The sequence below is a fragment of the Seriola lalandi genome, unplaced genomic scaffold (assembly GCF_002814215.2).
Source record: "Seriola lalandi dorsalis isolate HSWRI2012SDOR001 ecotype SW California unplaced genomic scaffold, Sedor1 jcf7180002054958, whole genome shotgun sequence".
NCBI classification, from domain to species: domain Eukaryota; kingdom Metazoa; phylum Chordata; class Actinopteri; order Carangiformes; family Carangidae; genus Seriola; species Seriola lalandi.
In genome coordinates, this window is record NW_019525509.1 from 466,278 (window position 1) to 493,161 (window position 26,884).

The following is a 26,884-nucleotide window of genomic DNA, read 5'->3' on the forward strand; positions in this document are numbered from 1 at the left end:
CAGTGATCAATGCAGTGAACGCGCAATGACGCGTGGCCGCGCACGTTCGGTTCGAAAAACTTAAACGTGGACGAGTACGTGCGCGTACTCGTATTCTTTGTGTGGCAGCGTAGAGAAGCGCCAAAAGAGTGACCATGGCTGATGAAAAACCAAAGGTGAGTGTTTCCATATTGTGACAAAATACCACTTTTTTTCACCGGATCTGTGGCACATGGGCTCATAGAAAAAAACATCTCCACGTCTTCTGTTTTACCTTGTTAAAGTTGAGAGCTCAAATTCAACTACTAGCTATCCCTACTTTGATAGACCGGAAGGTTTGTGAACGCGCATCCACAGGCGCGCAGATCGCTTTTTGCTTTATCACACAGTCAGCCAGCTGGTGTCATCCTCAGTGCATACCCCCATTTACCAACGTGTGTGCCTGTTGTTTTGGGCAAGTTGGAGGAAGTTTGTGCACTCAGCAGCAATATACCTGTAAGGACTGCTAGTTGCCTCTAAAACTGCAGTATTTTCTTTTTATCTTGATTCTCTATTTGCTTGTCAGGCTGTGGCTTGTACTGATTTGATCTTGCAGACGCCGAAACAGAATGTAAACAAAGGGAAAATGTGCTCCATGAAAGTTTTTAAACTTTACTAAAATACATTTTCTGGAAATCCATTTTAGAAATTGTTTACTTAAGCACAACCACGTGGTGATGTCTTTTTGCGGAATGCCGTGAATTAATTATTTCATATTTAACATGCATCATGTTGATGCAAAAATATCTGCAGCATTGTCATCAACAGCTTATTAGTAAACCAGAGGTACTAAACAAATATCTTTACAGGTCGAAACTATATACACTCAGCTAAGACTAATATACAGTATTATGCCACAGCCCTGCATTAAATCATCTGTTCAGCAAGGTTTCAATGTTCAAAACTGTTAAAACTGTGTTAAAGATGTTGATTCCTCGGTTTGATCATTTTTGAGGATGTAGTCTGTGGTGCTGTTATACTACAATGCGTTATGTTGACAGGTGTTCCTATTATTTTGTCCACCTCATTTAAATCAATGAGGGTAGGCTAAATAACAGAAACAACTCTCTGTATAATGCATTACAGTTCAATAGCATCACACCCGGCATAGACTAGATTTAATCTATGAGATGTTAATAATAATAGTTGCTTATCATGAGTCACAAGAGCCCAAACTGATTGGTTAATATGAAAAGTGAAAGTGTTTGGTTTATAATAACAGAGAAACATTAAGTTCTTCATGTCTGTTAAGTTGTCATCAGTGTGCTATTTTTGCTTGATAAAACTGACTAAAATCAGAGATTGCAGATAATTTTTTTGTTGATCAACTAACCAATGAATCAGTATTCCAGCTCAGGTTCCTTGCACATCTGTGTCAACTGTGCTTTTCTCTGCCTCTGTCCTTCAGGAAGCAGTCAAGACAGAAAACAACGAACACATAAACCTGAAGGTAGCAGGTCAGGATGGATCTGTAGTGCAATTCAAGATCAAAAGACACACGCCACTCATCAAACTCATGAAGGCCTACTGCGAGAGACAGGTGGGCATGGCACAATATCAGCGTGCAGGAGCCATCACCGGTTGACTGTGAACATTCAGGATGATGTTCCAGGTTCATTTCCTAAACCAGTGGTTCCCAGGCTGGGGGGTGCAGAGCTATTCCACAGGATGCGCTAAAGCTGAATAGACCTTTTTTACAGCAGACATATTGACTTGTTAAACACAGGTCTAATAAATAAAACAATTGTTGTGATATTTAGTTTAGTTTTGACCCCTAAGTAAAATGTTAACAAAGACAAAGAAGAAAGCTTATTATAGAAGTTAAATATCTCCCAGTCCCCTTTTCATTTGTTATTAATCTGTTTATCAGTAATGTTTCATGGGGAGTGTATCAACCACCACTGAAACTGAAGTGGAACATGCAGTGGTTTGTTGTGGGTAGAAAACTGTTGGAATTTCACTGAATTTGCCTTAAATGGAGTTGGGGTAGTTTTGAGTCTGTACTGTTTAGATAGGAACTGTTTCCTTTAGCTTTTTAATCCTTTTGGAGTGGATGAAAGGATGTAACACCTCCACTATCAAACACATCTACTTCATGTAATACACCCACTCACTTATAGGATTTTATGAGCAATATGTTGAGTTAGCGTTTGGGTTAGGACACCTAAAGACCGTCTTGTAAATTTATAACAAAAATCCTGCCATCCTTATAATTTGCCTAACTTTTAACATTCAAGTGTGCCAATGAGCCAGCATGCATATTTCTGGGGCCCTGGAACTGGTACATCTGACTGTAATACAGCGACTATTAAAGGTCTTATTAACACAAACTTTTTCCTGCTATGTCAAAATGTCTGCCATTTAAAAGGCCTATCAGAGTGGAATATATTTAGCATAGCAGAGATCTTGTACGCCTAAATATTTATCAAAGAACAACATTTACTCGAGTAGTCTCCTTCCAACTGCGGAGCAAGGCTTAAGAGCTATGTTGCTATGTTATGCTGTATTTACATCATATGGAAATAATTATTGGTATTACCTGATGGTTCAGAGCAACAACTTTGAAGTATGGACATTTTTAATCTTGTTTGAGGACAAAACAAAAGGTTATAAAAGCAGTCATTTTCAGCCTTTTCACACTCAAGCATGCGCTCAGTAACTGGTAATTGGAGCTTTTGGTTTACAGTGTAAAGTTAACCTCGAGCAAACAAGTGGTTTAATTACCATATACCACTTACCATATAAATTACCTGGTCAAAATCTGTTAACTGTGGTTTTTATTTGACATGAATCTTCAGTTGACAGCAGATATTTACTAAATGTTAGAGCTCACAGATTAATATGTTACACATGTCAAGATCTACCTGAGTCCCTAATACTGAAGTTGTATCCAACAGTCTCATCACATACAAAAACATAGTGGTATAGTAAAAGGCCAAACCTAAAATAAAAGCCAGATGATGTTCATTTAAAAGCTATTCATCACGGCTATGTTTTCAGTCATTTTTTCCTGAAAGAATTATTGTTTATTGTTTACTGGCTATGACCCAGCTGTGCTCTACAGGTCTTCTCTTCCTGCTTGAGGGTCAATGCAAATCTTACCTCAACAGCTGAACACAGCTTAGGCCATACCCCTCTCTCATCCTAAACCAGACCACTTTATCTTTTCCATCAGCATTTATGATCTAAATCAGATGAAGTTGTCCTTTCTCTACTTGCTTTAATTGGATGCAGGAATGTTGACTTCTTATGACTTATGCCTATGAATTCTAATGAATTAACATCGGAATGAGTGCCAGTTCAGTTCTTAAAATTGCGCAGTAATCTTGATTGCAACTGTGATCGCATGGCTACACAAACAACCCTAAGGTTAGACAAAAACTTTTTTACATTCTGAAATATCTATCCTTTAAAAGTTAAGAAAAAATATCCAATGAAGCACATTCCTCTTAATTTGAAAGTCAAATGAGGGTTCAACTCTCTGGAAGACTGAAAATCCAATACCGATATTGTGTATTCCTTGGACTGCCGGGAGGGCAAAAGAGATGTGTGTCATGCAGCTCATTTTTAAAAAGACAGTGAAAACCAGATGTTTTTCATTAATCCTTCATTTGTGTTTCACTGCAAGAGACAGTAAAACTTAGAATGGTTCAATAACCCTCATATTTCAGCAGACATACTTTAAACAAGGCAATATATGCTTTGAAATAGTCTACTGCATATTCTATTCTTGGCTTTTAGTTGTAATAGTTGTTTTAGTAACAGTGTTTACGCCATCCATTGTTGAGACCCACTTAGCTATAGTAAAAGCAAAGACAAAGATCAATGGTGTTATGCATGTCTCCCAGAGTGAATCTCTATTTTTGGTGATAAAATCATTGTTGGTCTGTAAACTTGCAGGATTTACACCCATCTTTTCTGTGTAGGAATTTCACATCTGACTTTGAGAGGGTATGATATTTTCATTGTAAAATGTGGCTATCAAATGGCAATCACAGCCACTGCCACATGAGAATCTGTACTGAAACTGAAAGCCTTTCCTTTACATTGTTGTTGATCGCTTGCGCTTAAACATATTGTTTGAATCATTCTTAATTCCCCCTGTTAGGCTGTTAAATGTTCAAAGAACTGCTAAAAGTCACCTGGTTAGTATGGTGATGAGTTTTTTTCTCTAGACAGATGGGAGGGTTCAGGCTTGGTTTACTATAAAAGCTTTTATATCTTTGTCTCTCTAGGGACTGTCGATGAGGCAAATCAGGTTCAGATTTGATGGACAACCAATAAATGAGACAGACACACCAGCACAGGTAAGTTTGAAGTTTTAAAACAATGAGTTTAGCTACTCAAAACAAGTTACAGCATAGAGGAGTGTGCTTAGAAAATGTACATTCACAGGGCACCCTGTTGCCTGTAAACATATTTAATGCATTATAACTCGTGGTGATGTGTTTTTGCCAGCCTTAATCAGTGAGGTATGCATATTTCATGCATTCTGTGCCCTTTTATGGGGATGCTTGACTTGGTGCGCCTTAATTGTGGTATTCCCTTTTTTTTTTTTTTCTTGTGGGCAATGTTAAATACGTGTTGAAAATAAAATCATGTGCACACACACAACTCAGAATCAGTTCAGTCTCTGACTGAGTCATGCTAAATGTAACTGTAGGACAGACACTCACTGATTGGATTAAACAGTCAGTACGTTAAAGGAGATCGCCCCCTCAATGACTAGTGTGTCTGATAGGAAATGTAGGCTGAGGGTAAGGACATGTTATCACAGAGAGCATGCAAATGCCTCAGACTGTCGGAGAACACCAAACTCAATTGCGTGTCCTCTTACTTGTGTTGAGTGTGACACTGCAGAAAGAGGCCAATGTACTCGCTGCAATTCAGGGTTGAAGTAGACACAACTTGCATGTTCTTGCATATTATTGCGATGCTGTGATCATCAAAGCCTAATACAGCATTTCATTTTGGCTGAAATGGTGCCATTTTCCCAAAGCAAAAGACAAATTTGTGTTTGTATAGATGATACTGTCGTACTTTTGGCACATACCATATAATTGTAACATCTTGACATGACATGTCTCCCTCTGTCTCTCTACTTTATATAGAATTTCCTCTCAATTTACACCTTTTACTTTTTAAAAGGATTCACAGTGACACACATGGTTAAATAACTTTTTTCTCTCAACAGTTGGAAATGGAAGATGAAGATACAATTGATGTGTTTCAACAACAGACAGGAGGCCTGATTTAATCGACCACACGCGCCACCATTTTCCTCCTCAACACCACCAACCTTCCCAGCCTGTGATACACAGCAGCTGCTTCTTTGCAACTCGTCCTATTGTCTCAACAGAATTCCACTCAGAAGAAGTTCTCTTTTCTCTGCCACACATAACTGCTGTATAGTATTTTCATTCTCGCCCCTGTTACTTTTCTTTTTTTGTACATAAACCACATCGAGATCATCCTGAGTTCAGGTTTCGTTTGTTCATGCTGTATTGTGGTAGATGTTAAGGACTTCCCTTCACAGTTTGAAGGGCTTGTTTCCAAGGTTGCAGACAGACAGGACTGATGATAGAGTGAGTGAATTAATAAAGTGGACTTTACTGGTCAAATGTCATTGGGTTTGGCTTGGTCAGTGTCCAGCAATTCTGTTCTTAAAGTGTACTATTTTGGGACTGGCTATCACTTGGTTAACGGTATGTCCCGTTTGGGAATGGGGCTGGATTTTCATTTTGTCTGTCCTCTTCAGAAAAATGTTTGATTTTATACATTTTTTATATAGTAGCTGATGTGTAGAGAAATGTTTTGATTAATCATTTGACTAGTCCAAGCTTCAAATTTTGGGAAGCCTGAAGAGATGTGTCAGTTAAATAAACGTCTGTCATGTCTATTAAGATGCCTGTTAAAATAAAGCTATTGTCTTTTTCCAAACTTTCATTATTTTTGTCTGGCTCTCCAGTGTAATTGTCTGACCATCTTCTGGGAAGAAATGCAACCACTATGAAATAAATTTGTAGAACTATGACAGGAGCACAAGTTCAGATAGTCATTTTACTGCTAATTTTTTGTTAAAGTCCATGTCCGTTGTGTTTTGGTTATTGTTGCTTCTCTTGGTTGTTAGAGGTCCTTGAGCACTGTGAAGAATTATGTGCAGTGTGATCACTGCTTAACCCAAAGATATTTTTTTATTGCACCTGTTGAAGGGGAAAAGCTTCTCTGTAAAAAGTTTAAATCCTATCCCAATAGGCAACTTACACCAACAAATGTGATGCATATTCATAGATTTTTTTTGGGCAGGAGGTGTAGATGTCATTTAAAAAAAATTCTAAGCAGGTAATTGAACTTCTTTATGGAAAAAAAAATTGTATCAGACTAGTTATTCAAATAGTTCTTTATATATCTTCCAACTTGGTTGTAGGGGAGCTTTAAGACTGAAGGCTAGCCCCAAGATTTTGCAGATTGTCATAATTAATGTTGATGGCTTATAGATGGCAGAAAAAGGGGCCATGAGGGATCTGGACTCCACAGTCTGATCACTGACGTGCAGCCGAGACCTGCCACCAACAAGAGAGACGAGCTCTGAGGTTCTGTCCAATGAGAGAGGAGTTCTGTGATGTTCTGTCCAATCAGAGCGGGTCGAACGCTGGTGGGCTGGGTCTCGTGGGCTGGCACCGCAGAACCAACGGATCTGGTCGTCGATATGTTTTTCAGTGTCGGGTGGAGTCTACATCCCGTCGCATCTCTACGGGGAAGGAGTAGGAATTTTTTCAATTAGTTTTTCACTGACTATTTGTTACTGCCAAGCTATCGAAATAGTCCTTAAAGATGACGACGACAACCACCTTTCAAGGAATGGACCCTGGTGCTAAAAGCAGTTCCAGGTAAAAGGAGCTGAAAACCTTAGACGAAGGAACAAAAGAAGTGGGATGCGGGCAAGCCTCTCAGCTAGCAAACGCCTCTTTTCTGCTTTTGCTTCAAGGCAGCCTGCTACCTAACATTAGCCCGCTGGTGACTGGCAAGGGATTTTTCTGGATTTAGCTAAACTGTCACATAGTCTTGCTAATTAAGTTAATCTTATTGGGTGACTGATGCGCCATTGCCTTTAGCCACATCAAGTTAGTTTGGTTGGCCTGTCTGAGCTTTGTACAATAATTAGGCATGCGAGTTCAAGAAAGGAAAGAGAGAAACCCAGTGCCGAAGAGATCTTTTCCGTGTATTTTTTGGGAGAAATGGACACAGCTACCTAACGTTAGCCCTCAACTGGCTGTGGCCGACTACAAAATAACTTTTTTTGTAGTCACAGCTCTTGTCCTGCTGTCATTTCTAAAAGTGCTGCACGTTTTAATTGTGAATACTGTTATACCTAATCTGTTAACTCTGGATTTTGTACCATTTTTTCAATACAGGACCAAAGAAACAGATAATTAGCCAGAGTCCAAATATGTGATTGATTACAGGAAGAATCCTAGACTAGTCTGGGGTCTGCATATGTCATTATCTCTGATATGGTTCATTGTTAGTTAAGGATAAATGAAGTATATAGACACTTTGATAATGTCCATTTTGTGGTTTCAATAGATATGTTTAACGCACAATAGTTGTTAAAGCTTCATATTAATGGGGGAAAAAAAGACCTTAAGAAGACCACTCATCCTCCAAGCACGCAGTCATAGCTTTCCAGTAAGTGATGTGTCTTGTCTGGATGCATTCCTCCTCCTTTTCAGTGAAAACAATGCAAAGAAAAATGCCTTTTAAATTATGACAGCCTCAATAATGAGGCATGATTTTAGGGCGTCTGAATCAGGTTTTTAGGCAATACTAGTACTTATAGCCTTTGCTGAGTGAGCATGTCAAATCTCAGTCAGTCATCAAGCGTTTTGAAGTCGCATGCTGTTTTCGGATGATGCCGGGGCCTGGGTGGGGGCTTTCAGCTAGCTAAGCCTGTAAATCTTTCCTTAGCTCTTTGCTTTTGCTTCTTAAACCCCCTTGTACGAGCTGCTGGTCATTTCTGCTGCTGGCTGACCAAAAGGATCCGTAGAGCAGCAACTTAAACAGAATTAGGCTAAAATCTTAGTAGGCCATCAAAAGCCTCCTACCCTGCCTTATCAGACATGCCATCTTCGGCTTTGGAGCTCAGCTCTATCTGCCCTAGCTCCACCTGCCTGAAGCTGTCCTTCAGCTTCTAAACATTAATGCCATTTCATTGATATTATTTGCAGTTTCATTCTAGGGTGGGGTCTGCTGCCAGGCAGCTAAAAGCTTTTTCTCCCGTCGCAATCCGTGTGGAAAGCATGAGCTCATCCTCTCTGGCCGGGAGGTGAAGTCTGGTTTAAGCATTACTGTCACAGCCAAGTGTGACGGACACTAGTGTGTATACAAGAATTGATTGAGAAAATTCAGAACAGTCCATGCGGTGTGGATTTTCCTCCTCTAGTTGCTTTCTTTGTAGTTCTGCTTCGAGAGCCGAGTTGTTTTTTGGACTCCATCTGTCCGCCTGGCCCTTGGACAGCTGCTCGGTGTGTCAGCTGGTGGCTTCAGGGACTCTGAAGAGAGGAGAGTTTGCTGGAAAAAAGAGGGAGGGGTCCAGCAGGGGCTCTGCAAACACATCAGTTTCTATCGTCCACCCCAACTGTCCTTCAGCACAGCAAGGAAAAAGGTTTTCCCTACTCATTATCGTGTTCCTTTTGTTCAGCTTGTGGTGGAAGGAATGTCGGTGGAAAGTGGGCATTGTTTACCATGCACTGGTCTGCATGCAGGCTCTCTATATTGTTCTAGAACAGTCTATTAGGTGACCTACATTAACTTTGGACCTCAGACTTTTCACCTCTATTGTATAAGATTGACCCAAAAAGGCCATCGAATTGGATTTACTCTCTGAAAAATGGAATAACAATGCAACCAAGAACTGACACCAACCCCTCGTGTGTCACTGCAAAGGAATCTGTGCTGAGGAGAGGCAGCAGCTAGCCAGCTAACTCTGTGATTATATGCGACTGGAGTCAGCTGCAGGGCAGAGATTGTGACTGTCTGTCTGACAGGCTGACAGCCGGGGCTTAGAGAGGGGAGACCTTGCTCGTAGCCTGTGTGTTTTTTGTGTGTGTGTGTGTGTGTTTGTGTGTGTGTGTGTGTGTGTGTGTTATGTGTTTGAAATGGTTAGGGCGGGGTAGGGAGAAGGCTGTAAGTAGCTTGAGGCATCCTCATGTTTTATTTGAGTATTGATTTTTTTTTTTTTTTTTTTTTTTTGCTGTTCAGCTGATCGGTGTGACACTAAGGCCTTGTGTTTTAGATTGGCCCAAAGAGTGGGGGATGGGAGCATGGTCGGCAGGATGTCAGTCAACTGATATTATAATTCATCATTTGTTGCTCTTCAGGGTACTACGACCGCCAGGCGGGGACTCCAGCTTCACCTTTGGCACAGACGACAACTCGACCCCCCAGCGCAAGAACAAGATGGCCTCTAGCATCTTTGCAGAACCTGAGGACCCCCATGCTCATCGGAGGAACAATCCACCTAGTAACTCAGTCTAATATCAATATAACCTAGCTTAGTTCATTTTCCATGTGATAATATCAGGGCCAAAGGAATGAAAACAATATGGTTTTGATTTACAAGATAACATTAACTGTAGTTTGAGTTTTGCACCAGGGAAGCACTTATGTAAAGTCAAGTTCTATCCTGCAAAAGAAGGCAGAACTACCAGAAGTCTTAAGTAAGCAAAAAACACCATGGAATTAATTCCTTTAACTTGAGCTAGGAAAAGATAAAAACTGGAGTGTTATTTAGTATTTTTCCATTTAGGTTGTCAGAAAGAACATCCCACGAGTGTAATGGCCAAAAAGCCCTGGAGCACTGGATAAGGGTAATTTGAAGCTAGGCTTTGTTAAATGGGTATGAGGATCAGCCCTCACTGGAAAGAAATAGGTCAGTTAAAAATGTGTCAATTGGTTAAATGTGTGGCCTTCTGTAGACATGAGGGAAGTTTTATTTTGAGAACATGAGGAGGAGCAGGCAAATGCAGCAGCAGGGGATACGAGACCTGTAAATGGCTTTAAGTTGTCAAGGTCATTGCAAACATAGAGCCACAGAGGCTTAAATGAAAAATTACTGTTGGCTGACATTATTGTACCTGCCTGTATGTTTTTAATAATCCAAGTAAACCTTGAGCAAAACATAATTCACTCTTAAGTATGCATTATTTTTATTGCTTGTAATTAAGGAAATCATTTTTTCAGTGTTTGGTAAGGCTCAAAGATCTGATAAAGTGCATAAAGCGGAAAATTCAGAACTTACAGCAGTAGGATTCCATTTCAGGCCAAGGCTGTTTTCACACTGGCCACTTTGTAGAAAACAGTGTACATGGTTTATCAAATTTTCTGGGTGTGTGGACTATGACGAATTCACGCTAAAATCATTATTTCAGCCTCTGACCTCTACAATCAGCAGTTGCTGACAGTAAAACCTGTTTCTGTTTCCATTGTTTCATTTGGGTCTAGGTTAAGTTCAGTTGTCCCACTTTAAGGCAAGACACTACAGGTGAATAGAGTAAAAAATTTAACTAATAGATATCACCATAAAACTTCCCAGTTGATTTCTTACATTAAGACAAATGTTGTTTGTGTCACAAGTTTTCTGAAATTTTATCGTTAAATTTGCAAGTGATGCATTATGTAATTATATTGCACTTGTTGCATATATTTCCAGAACAGAAATCTGAATATCAGATAAAGCCAGGTTCAAAATTCTTGTTTCATTTTGTTGAGTCAATGATTTTCACAAAGGGGATTTTGGATATCTCTTTTTATCAGCCGATAAATCAGAAAATACTGTCAACAGTACAAAGGAAATGACCATGTTTGGATGAGGACATCTGTTTCTGCCTGAATGAGCAAGGTTTATTACAATAGCAGGTTTTATAAGCATTGTGTTGCATCTGTCTGGCCTGGGTTTGAACTCCTAGTGCAGATAAACAGGTTTGTTTGCTTTGGCTGCTGTCCTGTGTAGATCATTTTCAAATAGTCAAATATTCCTCTCATATACTTAAAACAGGCCTGTTTGTGAATACTGTCTTGCAGTATGTTCTTATGCTTTACCCTTTGGAATAGCTTTTAGCTTTGTTATAGTAACACAGGGTCTGCCAACATTATGTACACTAACTAGAGGTCGGAAAACAGTTCTTTTCAATTTGCCTTTTTCTGATTTTAGAGTCACGGGAAGAGGATAGGGGGCCATGCAACACACGTCCTACGATGGATTCATACTACACACATGCTTTTACATAGTTTAGCTCTCTGACCACTGAGCCGGCAGACAGCTGGTTTTCATGATCACTGAATGTCTGTCCTCAGCAGGCAAGCACAACTTTTGTTGTAGTTTTTGGTCATGTACACTTCAAATATTTAACTCATGACAGCTTCAGACAAAGGCAAGACAATGTCCTGTTTACTAAGGAATAAACCAGATTGCGTAGTGATTGTTTCTTCTGTAAAAGTATTTCCAATGAAAACTTTTCACAACAAAGTCTGTGGATTATCCAAAGTAACCTGGACATTATTTCTGGAAAGAGATGTTGCTGTGGAGTTTTTCAGGTGTCATCTTTTAATGCTCTGATCAATTAAATTTAGTTCATCTTATATGTACTAATCTCTGGAAAATAAATAAACATAACACTCTGGCTTAACCAGAAATAAAGGGGAAAATATTTATTTTTTTATTCGGATGAACTGACAGTTATTTGAGTGTACAAACTGTGTTTTTACAAGGCAGTATTTAAATGTGAGAAGCTAATTCTGGTGCTTGGTTAGGGTTTTTAAAAATGTTTAAAAACCAGAACCAGTATGACTGCAGGAATGTGCTGATATTATGTTTATGCTGACAAATAGTCATATGGTTATTCAGCCAGAGTCTCTGGCAGGTTGTTGGTCAGGATTTTAGGTTTTAAAGATACCAGAGCTGTTGGTTTGTTCAATTGCCCTCAGCTTTTGGCCACATGATGAGCAGTCTGTAATCAGAGAGGAAGCCAAGACTACCAGCAGCAGCATGATTGCTGTTCCTGTCTCCAAGCTTGTTGACCAGTAAGGTCAGTGATATCATGCATTTATATGATGGACTCAGGAGATCTATAAGGTTAAGTAGATGGCGTTATAGTGATGATAACATAATGAATCACTGTCTAGCCCATGAATCTAGTTTAATCTTCTTCCGTTTGCTATTTGCTGTTGACTGTCCAGTGACTTTAGCAGATTCAGAAATGTGGAGCCAGCAGTGGAGGAGCTCTTGTTGAATGAAATAGGCGCTGAACAGTGCTGATTCACTTCACTCTATTAACAACAATGGCCACTCCTCTGCTTCTTCAGCAGTAGTTGTTCCCCTCATGACAAAGACAGTCTGTCCCCTCCCTGGCCCTTGGGGCTGGAGCAGGGCTGTTACCTTATGTGGCTTGGGTTAGCACAGCCTGCCTCCCCATAGTGGGCCAAACACTGGGTTTAATGCTCTTTCTGCTGAAGGAGAATGCAGGCGTTACAGGGTTATGTGAGTTTTGGCATTCAGGTCGTCTGCCTGGAAGTGTTCCGCTGTGTTTCTGGGTCTGTTGCAGACGCCTGAGCGGATTTGGTGATGTTTCCTGTTGATTCCCAGTGATTTTGTCTTATGTTATTTTCAGTCAAATTCCCCCATAAAGCTGATGTTTTGTCAAATCTGAGAAGATGAATCTTGTGATGACTATGGGTTAGAAACATGGGGTCTGGAGTGGCTTTGTAGCTAATTGGATTAATGTCCATATGGTATGACTCTGCTGCTTTGAAACCTGACTCATGTTTTGTCATTTGTCTGTTGTGTTTCCCATCTAGCTTCAATATAATCTGTTAGCCAAAAAGTTAAAAAAAAAAAAAAAAAGCATCTGGTTTAGTCTTTTAATAAAGTTCTTGCTCTATCCATCTGCCTCTTACCTTCCCAGGCGGGGCTCCCACAGGGACCCTGTGCGGGGAGCCCTCAGCCCCACTGAGGCGGTGCCAGCAGCCTCTTCTCTTCCCCAAGAACCCTCAGCCGGAACTGACCACCATCCACAACTCTGGGGCAGCCATGGTCTGGAACCAGAGACGAGAGGTAATTCTCATTTAGTCTGACAGACGCTGTTTCCACAACAAAGCCACAGCCTAGTTTAGGGCTGAAAAGCACATGGTCATAGATTAAGTATAATTCTCAACAGTTCAGTGGAAAATTCAGTGGGGGATGGAGGACTATCCGTCTATTTGAAACTGGCCCAGGATGTTTGATAGATATTCTCCTCTGACATTTGTAATCCCTGTGGAGGTTTAATTTTTATTCTGGGAATGAGCCAGTCCTCACTGAAGACATGGGTGGAATTTTCTAACTGGGAATTTTGAATGAAGTATAAAGAGAGTGAAACAGGATATCAGTCATTAGTCAAGAATCCATTAGATAAACAAAGACACGGTTTACCTTTCAGAAATGTATCAAATCTAAAGAATCAGAAAGCTCAGAAGTGGTGTCATTAATCATTATTCACTGGAATGACCTGGCTGTGCTAAGAATGATCTTTCTGTACATTATTTTCTCTTTTGTCTTTGTGGTATGAATAACAACATAATTTAAACAATAAAGTTACTATTCCTCTCACACCAAGAAAATTCGGCAGAGGATCTGTAATATCTGCCAGCAATGAAAATCTTTTAATGTTGTCCAGACTCTGTCAGGGCACTGTGTTGTCAGTAGAAGAAGAAGTGATAGGATTCAGATAAAGGAATACAGGAAGGGTCTTTTTTTTTTTCAGTGAGGATATCTGATATTCTTGTCTCGTGCTTTCATTGTAGGGTGAGAATGGCCAAGAACAAGCAAACGATGGTAAGTGTCCTCAACTCTTCCGCTGTTTATAAAAAGGCCTTTAAGTTTCTGTCACACTCTCACTATGTCTAAACAGCAGTGCATGACTTAGATTATTCAGTGAATAGCTCCATGGTACACTCTAACAGATCAGGTAATTCCACTCTCCCTCGCCTCTAAAAGATCAGATTGTGGCTACTGGTCTTGTCCCATATGCTGCTGGCATACCAAAACTTTTTTTAAAGATACAGTACACATGCTCTCCCTTTCTAAGTGAACATCACATGATCTCTTTGAAGTGGTTTTTCCCTGTCATGATGGCATGATGGTCTGTAGTCAGGCAGCTGTTCCCTGTTGGCAGGCTTCACTTAGTATGAAAAGCTTTTTATTAACCTCCAGGTGCATGTTTGTGAGAGAGTGGCTGGCTCCTCGGATAATGGAGGGTTTGACCACACATCACTATGAAGATGCAGAAATCAAAGCTCACTTATTTGCTTTTGAATGTGATGGGAATGTGTGTGCACAAGTGTTATATACGTGTATTAATGGTTATACGTTATCAAAAACTTTTTCTTCACCTCAGTCAGTTTGTCAACACAGTGTGATTAGTAATTTGTTTCCCCACATATCTCTTAAAAGCAAACTGCTCTCACACAGAGTAGGTCAGCCAGAAGTGGATAGTTGACAGGAGTGCGTCGTCTTGCTGGCGCACAGATAGTTTAAATATGTGAGCTTCATCAGGCTGTGCAGTCCTAATATCCCTGGCACCAGTCTTATAAACTGTAATGCAGTTGTAACGACAGCCCCTCCACTCCCTCTGGTGTCAGGCAGAGAATATATGGGAGTTGAGTTTCATTCTGTCTAAAAAGATTAAAAAATCTGTGAAAAAGTAAAGCATTGCTCTTATTTTTGACATAAAGTTAAAAAGTCCCCTTCATTGTGCAGATTCTACAGCAATTCAGGCACTAATGGACAACAAGAGCCCAATACTTTAGAACTGTATTTTCATGACAGACCCGTCTAACCTCACTTATGTATTCCAGCCTACAAAGTCGAAATGCAGTTACTACATATTAAGTCAAAATTTAGTTAGGATCAGTTAACATTAACGTTAGTTTTAACAAGTCAAAAACGCCAATTTTCTTTTTTAGCTGGAGAGATAGCTAGGCTTGACTACAGTTAAATTTGCTTCATTTTTACCCCCAGCTGTTTACTATTGTTGAAATCCTGTGTACTTTGATGAACTAACATTTTGGTGATTTAGCTTTTAGTCCCTCATAAAGAAAATAATTACTAAATATAGTCAAGGGTAATTAAAACAGCTTAACTACTCCTGCTAAAATGTTACTCACGTAGTTTAGCAGACTAGCAGTAACTTCTACCTCAGCTTTTGACTTCAGTGAACTTCATGTTGTGGGGTGGTTAAGCGACTTATAAATTGTATATTTAAATTAATTAAATTGTAAATTTTTTATTGCTCTCAAAGTAATTTTTTAACAAATGGTAGATGGAAAGCTGAAAGAACACTAATACTGTGTTTTCCCCTCATATTCTCTAGTTTTTTCAAGAGTTTTTAAGGTTGTATCTATGGTCTATGTCAGTGTTTTGTGTTGTAAAACTGCTGAGGACATTTTCAGTTTGTTTGCCAGATAACATGATGTTATAAGGCGGAGCTATCTGTGGAGCTTAATCACATATACTGTCATCCAGAAACCGTCCGCAGTTGCATTAAGTTAAATATCAGCTACAGCTGGATGCTCTAGATGACCGTGTTGTCTTTTTGTAGCACCTGTAGAGTGTCCTGACGATGTGGAGATGGAGCATGAGGAGCAAGACCAGCAGAGGGAGACGTCAGACTCCTCCGCCCCGTCGGATGGTGCCAACGCTGCCGCAGGTGGCCGAAGAAACCCACCCGGTGGCAAGTCCAGCCTTATCCTGGGTTGAGACCACTTGTTTTTTTTGGTTTTTTTTCATTCAAACGCTTTTTTTATTTTTTAAAGATAAATACCCCCACCACTCTCTTCCTCCTCATCATCATGTCACCTTCTTCCCTAATTCACATGCACTCATGCTGTCACGTCCATGGACCCTCGTGTCCTCGCCCTCCACCCTCAAACCTTTTGTTTTGATCCTTTTTTCTATTAAAAGAAGAAAACTGTTGACAAAAGCACTTTATGTATCTCCCCCCCTCCTACCATTTCAGCCCATCCTGTAGTGCATCGCGCCTGCTGGGAAAGGCATGACGTTTAGCTTGTCTCTCATTCTTCCCTGTTGTAAATGGTAAAGGAAAAAATAATAAAAAAGATTTGATGCGTGGATTTCTAAATACAATAAAGATTGATATGAATTTGCTGGGGCTGATTCTTCTTCTTTTTTTTATGTAGTAATAGGAGTATTTAATCATACTGAATTGAATATTAAAAAAAAATTAAACTTTAATGTAGATAAAGGAACATAACGTATAAAAATGTAGACTTAAAGTCTCCTTTTCAGTTTCCATGTGCATAAATGGCTCCACACATTGTGCTGAACATTATTTATGTTCAGTGAGATGGAGCCTGAAGACTGTGGCCGTTGAGAGTAGAGACAGGCTCCGGGACTGGAAATCTGCCCAGCCAAAGTAATCATGAAAGCTGCCGCCAGTTCTGTCAAAAGAGAAACTGCCCTATCTTTTCATGACATCATACACTGGTTATTTGGCTGTCTTTACAGTGTTTCTGATTTAAGAGAGGAGATGCATTTTGTTCACACTCAGAGTTAGGCTTTTTTAAACAAGTCAGATTCAAAAGGTGAAACGTGATTCATGCAAGATGTAATGTTACTTATGAAACGTTACCTTTGATAGCACTCCTACAGATTGCTTTATTTGGGAATGCTTGTCTTAATCTGAGCACTTCCTTCTGAAGTACCATTGGGAACATACAAAGAGGATGCAGTACAATAACTCCCAACCAGTTCCTGTTTTGATTTTTGTTAGACCTGTTGGGATTAAAGTTAAAAAAAAGTTAATGTTAGTGAAGGGCTTTGTTCTGCTCTTATGTGAAGTACAAAAAGGGATATTTTGGACATATTACCTACAGCTCGTGCATTTATTCTGTCTATATTGCCCATCTTGATGCATATATTCGACAGCTAGAGTAATAGCTCCACATATTGTAATTAACATATGGCTTTTTAACAGCATGGATACTGTAATAGCAAAACGGAGAGGTCACTGGTATTAGTAACAGCCAGTACACATGTCATTCAGGGTAATTTGGACATTTCAATGGTCATAGAAATAAATAAAATAAAATTTGACCTCAGTGCAGTCTTCAAATTAATAAGCTGTATTTAAACAAGATGAACTAGGGCTCACAATATACCTCAACACTGTCAGCAGATTTACCTACATGTATGAAGAGCACATCTAATTATTACATGACCTTGCGATTACTTGGACTTTAAGTCATCTTGTCTTTGCTCCATAGTTTTTTGTGAATGGTGGTGTATTGACTTGATGACTATTTGTAAGCCTCTTACTGTACAGCTGAAGGGGTCTAGAAGGCAGATCATCACAGTGGGATAGTTCTCTGAAGCTAAGCCATGACAAATCTTATCTTCATTGACTCAAGGATTTTAGAAGTTAAAGGGAATTGACAGCAAGAAATAATTTGACAGGTTGTTCTGATCTGAGTTTGATATTTCTCTGACAGTTTTCATATTGTGCTCAACTTGTGTTTAACTAAATGGTATCCTTAAAATATATTGTGCTAGCTCCTTTTGTCTGCATACCAGCCACAAAGGTCTCAATCAAAAAAAAATTACTGTCAGAATAGTTCCAGTGGCTTTTCTCTCTGTTTCTGCCTCCTGAGCTACAACTCGAACTCCTTCAGAGCCAAACCTTGAGCAGCCTGTGAAGAGTGCTGTGGCACAGCGGTGTGTTTCGGCCCTCATCTGCAGTGTAAGGCATGCAGAGGTCACTCAAGATCAGGAAAAGAACTTCCTGCCCTGGAGAAATGCCAGGATGTTGGAGAGCAGTCAATGAAGGCTTGTTTTCTGTAAGCGCTGTACCCACAGGGAAAGTCCTGTGTCTTTTATTATTACCTTAGGACACAGAGTCAGGCTGGATCTCTGGTGCTTTCCTCAGTCTGCATCTGCTATACATATGATCTACCTGTATGTGCGTTTAATAACCAAGTATATTTTATCAAGTACTGTACTTAAGAACAAATTTGAGGTACTTATACTTCACTTTAGTGCCTTAATTTTAAGTTACTTTATACATTTACTCCACTATATTTATTTGGCAGCTGCAGATACTAGTTACATTGCAGCTGAAGATATACAGAAGTGCAGCTGGCTACAATATTAAAATGTCACATACATGTTAATCCACTAATCCACTAATAATAATCCAACAGTATAACATGTAATAATGTAACAATGACAAACCCATTTTTGCTGTTTAGTGAGTAATTTCACTTTTGCACTTTAGCTTCATTTTGCTAATAACATGTGTGTGCCCTTACTTAAGTAATGTTTTGAATGCTGCAGTTTTACTTGTAGCTGACTATTTCTAAATTGTGGTATTGCTACTTCTACTTAAGTAAAAAAAATCTACCAGTGATACCCAGTGTTCATTTTTAGGTCAAAATGTTGGGTGGACAATTGCATTATTTGGCTGCAAATGCAACACAGCAGTTTGCTCTCTTGTCCTGGTCAGTGAATCAGTAAAACCAGACTCTCTATTCTATCCCCATTGACGATCCTGCTAATCTTTCAAGAAAGATGGGAGATTACCATTTTCCTCCCCCACAGCCATATGCCAAGTTATTTAACTGATGTCTGTGCTGAATGTTTAAGTGTCCTTGCTCATTTGCGACTTCAGTGTATTGACAGGGCCATTATACTACGCGCCCTCCAGATGAGGCCATGTGTGTCCCGAGAGATCTCTGAAGAGGAAAAGGATATGCCAGTGTGGAAACGAATTGGGGAAATGAGGTGAGTCATCTCTGTGAGACATGGCAAACAATCAGTCAATCAATACCCTGATTCAGTCATACCACACTGACTCAGCAACTACTCTGGGCAGGCTAAAGAGGGATTGAAGGAAATACGCTGCTAAATATGTTGCTCAGTATCCTAACACCATGCAGAAAACAGCAGGGTAAAATATGCTGTATTGTCTGCATTAAGCAAAATTAAAATGATTAAATATTCTTCCAATCTATTTTTGTACTCTTCCTGTCCTCTTTGTGACCAGAGACAGATCCTCTTGATTATCCTGCAGTCTCAAAAATGTAACGCCTCCCACCCACCCACCAGGAGCACTACACAGGAAGCACTGGTTGGCAAATGGACAGGGCCGTTTCCGTAGCGACAAAGGCAGCGTAAAAGGCCCTCCTTGCAGCGTCTGCTCCAGCTCACTTTGTAGCTCCTTAACTGAATGAGACTGGAGGAAGGGAACTAATGGAGCAAAGAGCAGTGGGATGCACTGGGACTTTTTCATTCTGTCCCAGAGGGAGGCAGAGACAGCAGGGGGGGTGGTGGTGGTGGTGGGGGGGGGGGTCTTATTTATCTCCAAAGACTGTAAAAGCCCATATTGATGTTATTGATGTTGTGTTTACAATTCTCCCAGGACAGTGACAACTTAATGGAGTTTGTTGAAGTCATCTCAGTTTCAGTCTACTTTGGTTATCGTGTGTACTTCTGCCTTGTCAGCTGTAGGTACATGACTGTGATTTTAATATGTCATCAATGCCCCACCTGCCTTTTGACAATACGGTTGGATATTTTTGTTTCAATACCAACTCTCAACTACCAACTATGTCAAGAGTTAAGTAAACTAAACTAAAGGCAACAGAGTATTTATAAAAAAGGATAACCTATAAGAGTTTAAAAGCAGCCTTTTAAAACTCAGATTCAGCAGATCTGATGAAAGAGGAAGGCTGTTCCAAAGTTTAGGAGCTACAACCTCAGTATATAAGTATTGTCACCTCTGGATTTATACAAAGAATGGGGAACAGATAATAAGGTTTGATCAGTTTATCAGCAAGGCCGACAGCTTGAATAACAGCTCACCGTGTCGATTACATAAGCAGGGGCCAGGCCATGCGGGGCCTTAATTCTATATTTTACTAGACTCCAATGAAGGGAGGCAAGAATTAGTGTGTTGTGGGACCGATGACTTGTTTTTGTCAACAACCTAGCTGCAACATTACCACCATCACTGTAGTTTTTGTCAGTGGTTTTCATGGTTTACCGTGCGCTCTGGAGTAGTGAGGAAACAGGTTTCCAAGGACATTCAGTTTCACTGTCTGCTGCACACTGTCCCAAATCTCAGGTTCTGGTTTATAAAGAAGCTTCTTTGGAGATTTTAACTGCAAGAGCTTGTTCTTTGCTCATAAATGTCAGTCCATCAGTCACATTTTGTTATTCCTTTCTTTATTTTGGAACTAAACTTAAGTACATTCTACCAACAAAATAGTTTGTATAAAATCGTTGACAGTGTGAACAGGACATTGTTGTTTTCATATAACTGAGTATTGTTTTATTTTGTATGTATGCACTGAGCTAGCAATGCAGTTTATATTATCATTACCCCCTGTATTTAGCACTATATAAACAATAAGTGGTTTGTAACACAATATATGTAGTTTTAAGGTGGTTTGTATGTGTTTTATAATACACAGTATTTGTTAACAATCATATCTTCTCCTGTAAAGACATACTTTGCATTATTACAACTATGTTTTAAAATTGTCATTCTTCACTTGTTTATACACCAGCCTCAACTCATAGGCAACTTTTGCCGATCAATACATTAATAAATACTTTCATCTGCTCACGACTACATTATAGCGTGTTATCATTATTATTAAACGTTTAAATACTGCTAAGATCCTGTACACATCCTTCATCTACTGTGAAAAGGTTGACAGACATGTTTATTTTCCAGCCACTAGAGGGCACTGCAAAACAGGTGTCTGACACAGAAACAAGCTCTGGAAAAACATATCAACTAATCACAATGCCTTTCCGTGTGCCTGATGGTTTAGACAGGTCTGTTGAAAAACAGCCTAATGTTCATCTTCATGTTCGTTCAGAAAAAATGTGTTGGAGAAAGTTTTTTTTGTGTGTGTGTGACTGTGTCATGCTAGATTATTGCTGCGACTAATCACTTTATTTGTATTATTTCGTTCAGATTAGAATTACCACTCTCACATTGCAACGCACAGAATTTCACAAATTAGCTGAAATTCATTCACACACACAGTAAGGTCACATGAAAAAATGAAAATAAAAATCCTGATATGAGACTGAATCCCACTGGTAACACTTCCTTTTAAGAACTTAGTTTGCATGTGACATTTATATTATTCTCAGTGTCAGCATGTCTGTGGTCTGCAGGCTGTCTTTACTTACTTGTTTTATATGAGTATTGTCTTGTGCAACAGCTGGAGCCCGTGAAGTTGTTTCTCCACCCATATCTGAAACATGGCACTGGCTGGCATTCTCTCTGTTACTGTCTGCACATGAGCATATCTACATAAAATACTCTACTGTGGAATAAAATAGATATTCTACAGTTATGTTTATCAATACACAGTCTGTCCTGGGAATTGTTTTTATTATTGTGACAGCTTGAATAAAAGCTCTACTTTTCACCATAGAAAAAAAAAAAAATCAACCTCAAGGCGCAGTCGCTGCAAAAGAGGCCTTTCCCCCTTTGTTAACACTGCAGTTACTTCCTGCATTGTAGTTCTCCTGTCACATCCTTTTGTAGGTCACATGCTACCTTTAATACAGATGACAAGACACACACATTTCCTACTGAAGATAGAACTCACGACAACTTTGCACCGTCAGCATGTCTGCTGCCTGGATAAAGCTCCTAACCATCCTTTGTCTCACCTGCACAGTCCTGAGTGACCCAGGTAAGGCTGATTACATGTTTGATGACAAAAAAATGAAGCAATTATGTTTTCAAGTAGTTACAGTATGAATGTATGAACTGTATGTATGTGAAAGTTTTGTCAAGAGTAAATTGAGATGAAATTGGATAACTGTACTAGTTGTTGTTTCTGTTTATATATGTAGGAAGAGATGGAGTGGTATGGAGAAAATCTGGAGAAGACATCACTATCCAGTGCAGGACCTCTCAAAAAGCCACTTATGTGATTTTGAACAAGGGTCTCAGTCAGGAGGTTCAAATCTTTTATAAGAACCGAGAATCAAATAAAGACAACATTGCCAAAGAAGTCATCAACAGACTTCAGCTAAATGGAGCATTTCCCAACATGGACTTTCTCATCAAAAACTTGACCTCTGCTGACACAGGGCCATACTGGTGCGTCTTCAAAATGTTTGAGATCGACAATGCTGTTAGCAAAGTTTTGGAAGGCAATGGATCTATACTCCTGGTGGTGACAGGTGGGCCTCATAAGTCTTTTTATTTTGCCACAAAAACTATGGAGCTTAAAAAATTAACCTTGCAATCATTCAGCTGGACGCACTTTGTTCTCAATGCCAATATAACAATGATTCATTCAACAAGCATGTAGCAGCGCGACATGCGCTTTACAAAGTGGGTCAACTGTGCATTGTAACTGTAAGCTACTGATGTAAGAAATTCAAAGGTATTCAAAGGTATTCAAATTCAAAGGTGACAGGTATAAAATGACCAACAGAAGAGTGTTGCAGAAACTGTAAACTTCTGCTTAAGCTTGCTAATTCCTCTGAAACACTGTTGTATTAGGGAAATGCAAGAATTTCACTCAAAATGGAAAACCACTGAAGCAATTGGCAAACGAAATACTCCCAAACAATTCCAGTGCCACAAACAATAACATTAGAGTGCATAAGAAAAAGAGATAAACATTAAACCTTTACTGCTTGAGTCTGTGTGTTAATAAATGTATATATATTTATCTATTAACATAACAGTGAAATGTTGTTACATATTTGGTGAATTGCAAAAATGTTGATATTTGATTTTAAAAATATATTTTTTACACTAGCATATCTGATATTGCAGTACAATATGCATTTCTGGTCACTGCAGTGTTATTAAGCATTTCATTCTTAGGCTCACAACTCTACTCACAACTAAAGGATGGCATTAGGGTGCAATTCATAAATAATGGGCTTCATTCATTCAAAATAACTTTTCCTCTGATCATAAACCAGACAGCAAACATGTGTTTGTTATCATAATGTAACTTGGAAAACAATTTGGTAATAACCCAACTTAATGTCTAGATGAGAGGTCTGCAAATCCATCTCCTTCATCTGGCGCTGCAAAGCAGGAGTGTGAAAAAACACATCTGAATCTGGTCCTGGTGTGTGTTGTTGTCTCTGTTGCTGTGCTGCTCTGCTTCATCGTGATCGCCCTCACATGGATCTTCATTAAGGTATTTAATTAAGGTATTTCCCGATTTAATGTGTGTGTGCGTGTGTTTCTCTTTTTTTGTCTGATTGTACTCTTGCTTTGACTCACAAGACGTGATGGAATCTCAGGGGCTGTTTCCATGTTCCTGTTATTCTTAACACGACATTTTCCTGTTATGTTCAACAGTACTCATCATAAACAGAATCTGAACTCTGTTTCTGTATAACACACTATTATTTGTGTACACATACATATTGGGATACATATTGGGATATACAAAATAATAGAACCATCTGTCAGAATAAGGCAGTTATTCATACGATAAAGGCACAAAAAGCCTGACAAAATAAATAATTAAAAAAAAAATCTGAACATTATAAAGTCAGTCTTCATGAAGATAGGAATTATTGCAAGGCTAATGTATTAGACTGCATTATTGGTGTCAGTTCACATTTAAATGCGTCAGATATTTGATATTATGAAGTTTTAAAACACGCCTGACCAGAAAATGTAGAAAAATATAGTATGTGAAAATGTCACTTTAAAATGTTTCCAAAACAAGTTGTAATATTACAAAGGTAAAGTATGACCTGAGAGAAAAGCAAACAACAAACTGAAACCCTACTTATTGTATGATCACATGTTGACAACAATTTCTGTTGTTACCAGACCAAGAAGTTACACTCTACAGTGAAACCGACACGTGTCACCACCAATGATGTTTATGAAGAAATGCGTGGAACGCTCAGACACTGAAGATGTCTGCCTGCAAGCAAGCAACCTGAAACTCCATATCCTTAAACTCTGCACCACCACTGAGGTACAAGTGATGCATGTGAAGAACTGTGGCAACTCACCATGTTCTCCAACATAATCTGTTATCTCTTCAGGTCCGTGTGTGTCTGAGTGTATGTCGGTGAAAGTCACTTAAGACAAGAACGTGTGTGATTTGCAAAAAGGTACAACATGAGATAAGCTGGATTGCCACTAAAGATCATGTAGAAATGGTTTGGCATGATGTATAAAATTGCATAACACAACTCCACGACTTTGAAAATAGTCTTTGAGTGGCAAAAAATCTAAACTGGATTGTATCTTTTGATGCAATGTATTTTTAATGTAAATATTTTTCCTCTAATTTCAGTAATTTCTTATAGTTTTGTACAAAGTTTATAACAGCATTGCAGATGATTTATTGAATTAATAAAAATGGGGTTCATTTGAATGCCGTATGTACAATATATATAGATACTATAGATTTGAACAGTAATAACTGTAATTTTCCATCTGCATATATAAAGCAATAAATTTGTGAGATGTGTAGCAATTTTTTAACTTAATCAGCCTTTTTATTTAGTGCTGTAAATACTCTATATAGATAACCCCAACCTACAAATCACCTTAAAACTACATTATAGTATGTTATAAACCACTTAATGTTTATATAGTGCTTATAAATGCTAAATACAGGGGGTTAAAGTGTTACTCATATGGAATATAACAGGATGCGTGGATATTCTTATTTTAATGATCATGTCATGATGAAACAACAAAAACAAAAAGAAAGAAAAGACAAAGGGAATCGAATTATGTGAAATCAGTTAAAAGTTTAAAATCTCGTTCAAATTACTGAAAAGGAAATACAAGGTTAACAGGAAATTAAGAAAGTAAATTCTTTGGTATTATATCCTGAAAGTAATGGAGAGGAATGTTTGGAAGTCTGAGTGATCTTATGATGAAAATATTTAAAACCAGGGTGCACCAGATTAAAATGGCCTTTTGTTCACTCTGTACAGTCAAGGGGTTAATCAGACACATAGTTTGAGTTGACCATTAAAACATTCACTCTCTAGCAGATAGCAATGCTGGATTTATGCATAGGAATCATGAAGTTTTCTAATTATGAGGAAAGCTCAGCCTTCTCTGTCAGTCTCAACTTCAGACTCAATTAGCAGCAAAACTGCACTGGGATTATGTGAATAAATGAAAAGGTGCACAGGTGGTGTAACACCTGTAGGTTATACTGTAAACTTCCACTTCCACTGACTTACTGTTAGCCACCAACATCCCACATACCACAAAGGAGACCATCTGTGACTGTGGTGTTTGAAGTTAATTCAGTAAAGCCTGACACGCTGCTTCTTTTACTTGTTCAAATTTAAATAGTTAAAATCTTTTTTAATGCTTTTTTCCCTACAAGTCACAGTCGACATTGAACCTCATTTGAAGAAACAAGCTTTTGAAAAACAGTACAATCATTTATTACCTGTGCCAAGTTGAGCCTAGTGCATGTGTTCGCTTATGCAAACACTGTAAATCAAGGAACAGTGCAAACAACATAAATCATGACAAGTTTCATCCTTCTTCAGGGCCAAGAGACACGGTATGAGTCAACATTAAAATGTCAGGCAGAAAAAAATGGGCAAATGCAAAGCATGCAAAAAAGCGAGTGTTTACTTGTGCGGTGAGTCTGTGTGGTCACAAGCTGTGACTTTTTCCCCTTGACAAAGCAGCAAAGATCGCCCGAAACATAGAAGTGTGAATTGTGTGTTTACACGTTTGTGGGGTAAGAGTACACTAGTGCGAGTGCTCGGTTGCTGTGCGTGTCTGTGTGAAGGGGGTGCAATTACAGCACCTTGTAGTCCAGTAAGAAATGGAAACTGTTTTGAGGTGAGTGGCAATGCACAAACGGAAACTGAGACACCTTTTACAAGAAAAACTATTCAAGCAGACTTACAACCCCAAAAAGCCAAGCCTGTCTACACCACAATGTCACAGTTGTTCTAAGCTAGAGTTCAACTTAAATGTTCCATTTAATCCTCCCATTTGTACTGATACAGACAAAGTACAGGAAACTCTGGATTGTGCAACTGCAGCGGTCTCTATACCTGTCATAACTTGCAACAGGAAACACAAAATGATAAGGTATGTCAGAACCTGGGGTACAAAAATACTATATGCCACAGTAAGAAATAACAATCTGCCACCGTTTTTACATGGCCAATAGGCACTGTGAATCATGTTTACAAAAACCAGAGGATATATCATTTTTACTGTGAAGCCACATGTGCAGATGAGCTATTTTAATGTATCCTCTGAGAGGACCCAGTATCAAGTTTAATGAACCGATACCAGCAGGTGCTGCTGATCAAAGGTAAAGTAATTGAAGAGTTAACTTGAAATGAGGTTTCATTACTTACTTCTCATGTTTTTGAGCTTTTACAGAATTTGTCAGAAGCTGTTTTTTGTAAAAGCATGAGCGGAAACTTTGACATTCACAAGGTACTTTTAGAAGTGTAGGCAGGTGTGGGATGAAAAGCGGTTTGGAGTCAAAATGTTTGGTTTCAAACTCTGAAGTTATCTGATTAGTGTTTTCCATGCAAGTCATATTATGTTTAAAAGTTTGCGTACTCTAAGTACGCCTTCATTCACTCTCTTATACTATTTTTCACTTATGTTTTCTGGTCAAAGCCATATGTGGAAAGTAGACCTATAGACTGCTTTGTTTCACTGCAGTGACAGGATGCGGTTATGGCCTTACATGTAATAGCACGGAGTAGGTCCCGCCACAAATGTCAAGTCAACCTTTTAAAGGTAAATGTAACAGCTTCTTGGTAATGTGTACAGCATGTATTTCTTGTAAA

The 26,884-nt window shown here is 39.0% G+C and overlaps 3 protein-coding genes and 1 long non-coding RNA gene across 4 annotated transcripts; all 4 read left to right on the plus strand.

Moving 5' to 3' along the window:
* Nucleotides 1-50: 50 nt before the first annotated feature.
* On the plus strand, nucleotides 51-5,958 carry LOC111645894 (small ubiquitin like modifier 2). The gene is made up of 4 exons (XM_023395228.2): nucleotides 51-155; nucleotides 1,427-1,558; nucleotides 4,254-4,325; nucleotides 5,213-5,958. Exons 1-4 carry the CDS (start codon nucleotides 135-137, stop codon nucleotides 5,273-5,275), a joined length of 288 nt encoding a protein of 95 aa, XP_023250996.1. The 5' UTR covers nucleotides 51-134; the 3' UTR covers nucleotides 5,276-5,958.
* Nucleotides 5,959-6,717: 759 nt separating this feature from the next.
* Nucleotides 6,718-16,218, plus strand: LOC111645875 (uncharacterized). The gene is made up of 5 exons (XM_023395199.2): nucleotides 6,718-6,908; nucleotides 9,399-9,541; nucleotides 12,981-13,129; nucleotides 13,858-13,888; nucleotides 15,654-16,218. The coding sequence occupies exons 1-5, from the start codon at nucleotides 6,853-6,855 to the stop codon at nucleotides 15,809-15,811; spliced, it is 537 nt and encodes a 178-aa protein (XP_023250967.1). The 5' UTR covers nucleotides 6,718-6,852; the 3' UTR covers nucleotides 15,812-16,218.
* Nucleotides 9,548-11,241, plus strand: LOC147817441 (uncharacterized). The gene is made up of 2 exons (XR_015436372.1): nucleotides 9,548-10,387; nucleotides 10,522-11,241. It is a non-coding gene; the product is annotated as an uncharacterized LOC147817441 (long non-coding RNA).
* A 5,411-nt stretch (nucleotides 16,219-21,629) lies between the features above and the next one.
* On the plus strand, nucleotides 21,630-24,567 carry LOC111645887 (uncharacterized). The gene is made up of 4 exons (XM_023395219.2): nucleotides 21,630-21,786; nucleotides 21,950-22,282; nucleotides 23,111-23,262; nucleotides 23,910-24,567. Exons 1-4 carry the CDS (start codon nucleotides 21,720-21,722, stop codon nucleotides 23,994-23,996), a joined length of 639 nt encoding a protein of 212 aa, XP_023250987.1. The 5' UTR covers nucleotides 21,630-21,719; the 3' UTR covers nucleotides 23,997-24,567.
* Nucleotides 24,568-26,884: the final 2,317 nt, after the last annotated feature.

What these genes read in the sequence shown, in the direction of transcription:
- LOC111645887 (XM_023395219.2), top strand. Translation starts at nt 21,720, where the DNA reads ATGTCTGCTGCCTGGATAAAGCTCCTAACCATCCTTTGTCTCACCTGC. An exon ending in CACAGTCCTGAGTGACCCAG is followed by an intron (nt 21,787 to 21,949) that starts GTAAGGCTGATT and finishes TTATATATGTAG; the next exon opens with GAAGAGATGGAGTGGTATGG. An exon ending in TCACATGGATCTTCATTAAG is followed by an intron (nt 23,263 to 23,909) that starts GTATTTAATTAA and finishes TGTTGTTACCAG; the next exon opens with ACCAAGAAGTTACACTCTAC.
- LOC111645894 (XM_023395228.2), top strand. Translation starts at nt 135, where the DNA reads ATGGCTGATGAAAAACCAAAG. An exon ending in AGGCCTACTGCGAGAGACAG is followed by an intron (nt 1,559 to 4,253) that starts GTGGGCATGGCA and finishes TTGTCTCTCTAG; the next exon opens with GGACTGTCGATGAGGCAAAT. An exon ending in AGACAGACACACCAGCACAG is followed by an intron (nt 4,326 to 5,212) that starts GTAAGTTTGAAG and finishes TTCTCTCAACAG; the next exon opens with TTGGAAATGGAAGATGAAGA.
- LOC111645875 (XM_023395199.2), top strand. Translation starts at nt 6,853, where the DNA reads ATGACGACGACAACCACCTTTCAAGGAATGGACCCTGGTGCTAAAAGC. An exon ending in TCGGAGGAACAATCCACCTA is followed by an intron (nt 9,542 to 12,980) that starts GTAACTCAGTCT and finishes TTACCTTCCCAG; the next exon opens with GCGGGGCTCCCACAGGGACC. An exon ending in CCAAGAACAAGCAAACGATG is followed by an intron (nt 13,889 to 15,653) that starts GTAAGTGTCCTC and finishes GTCTTTTTGTAG; the next exon opens with CACCTGTAGAGTGTCCTGAC.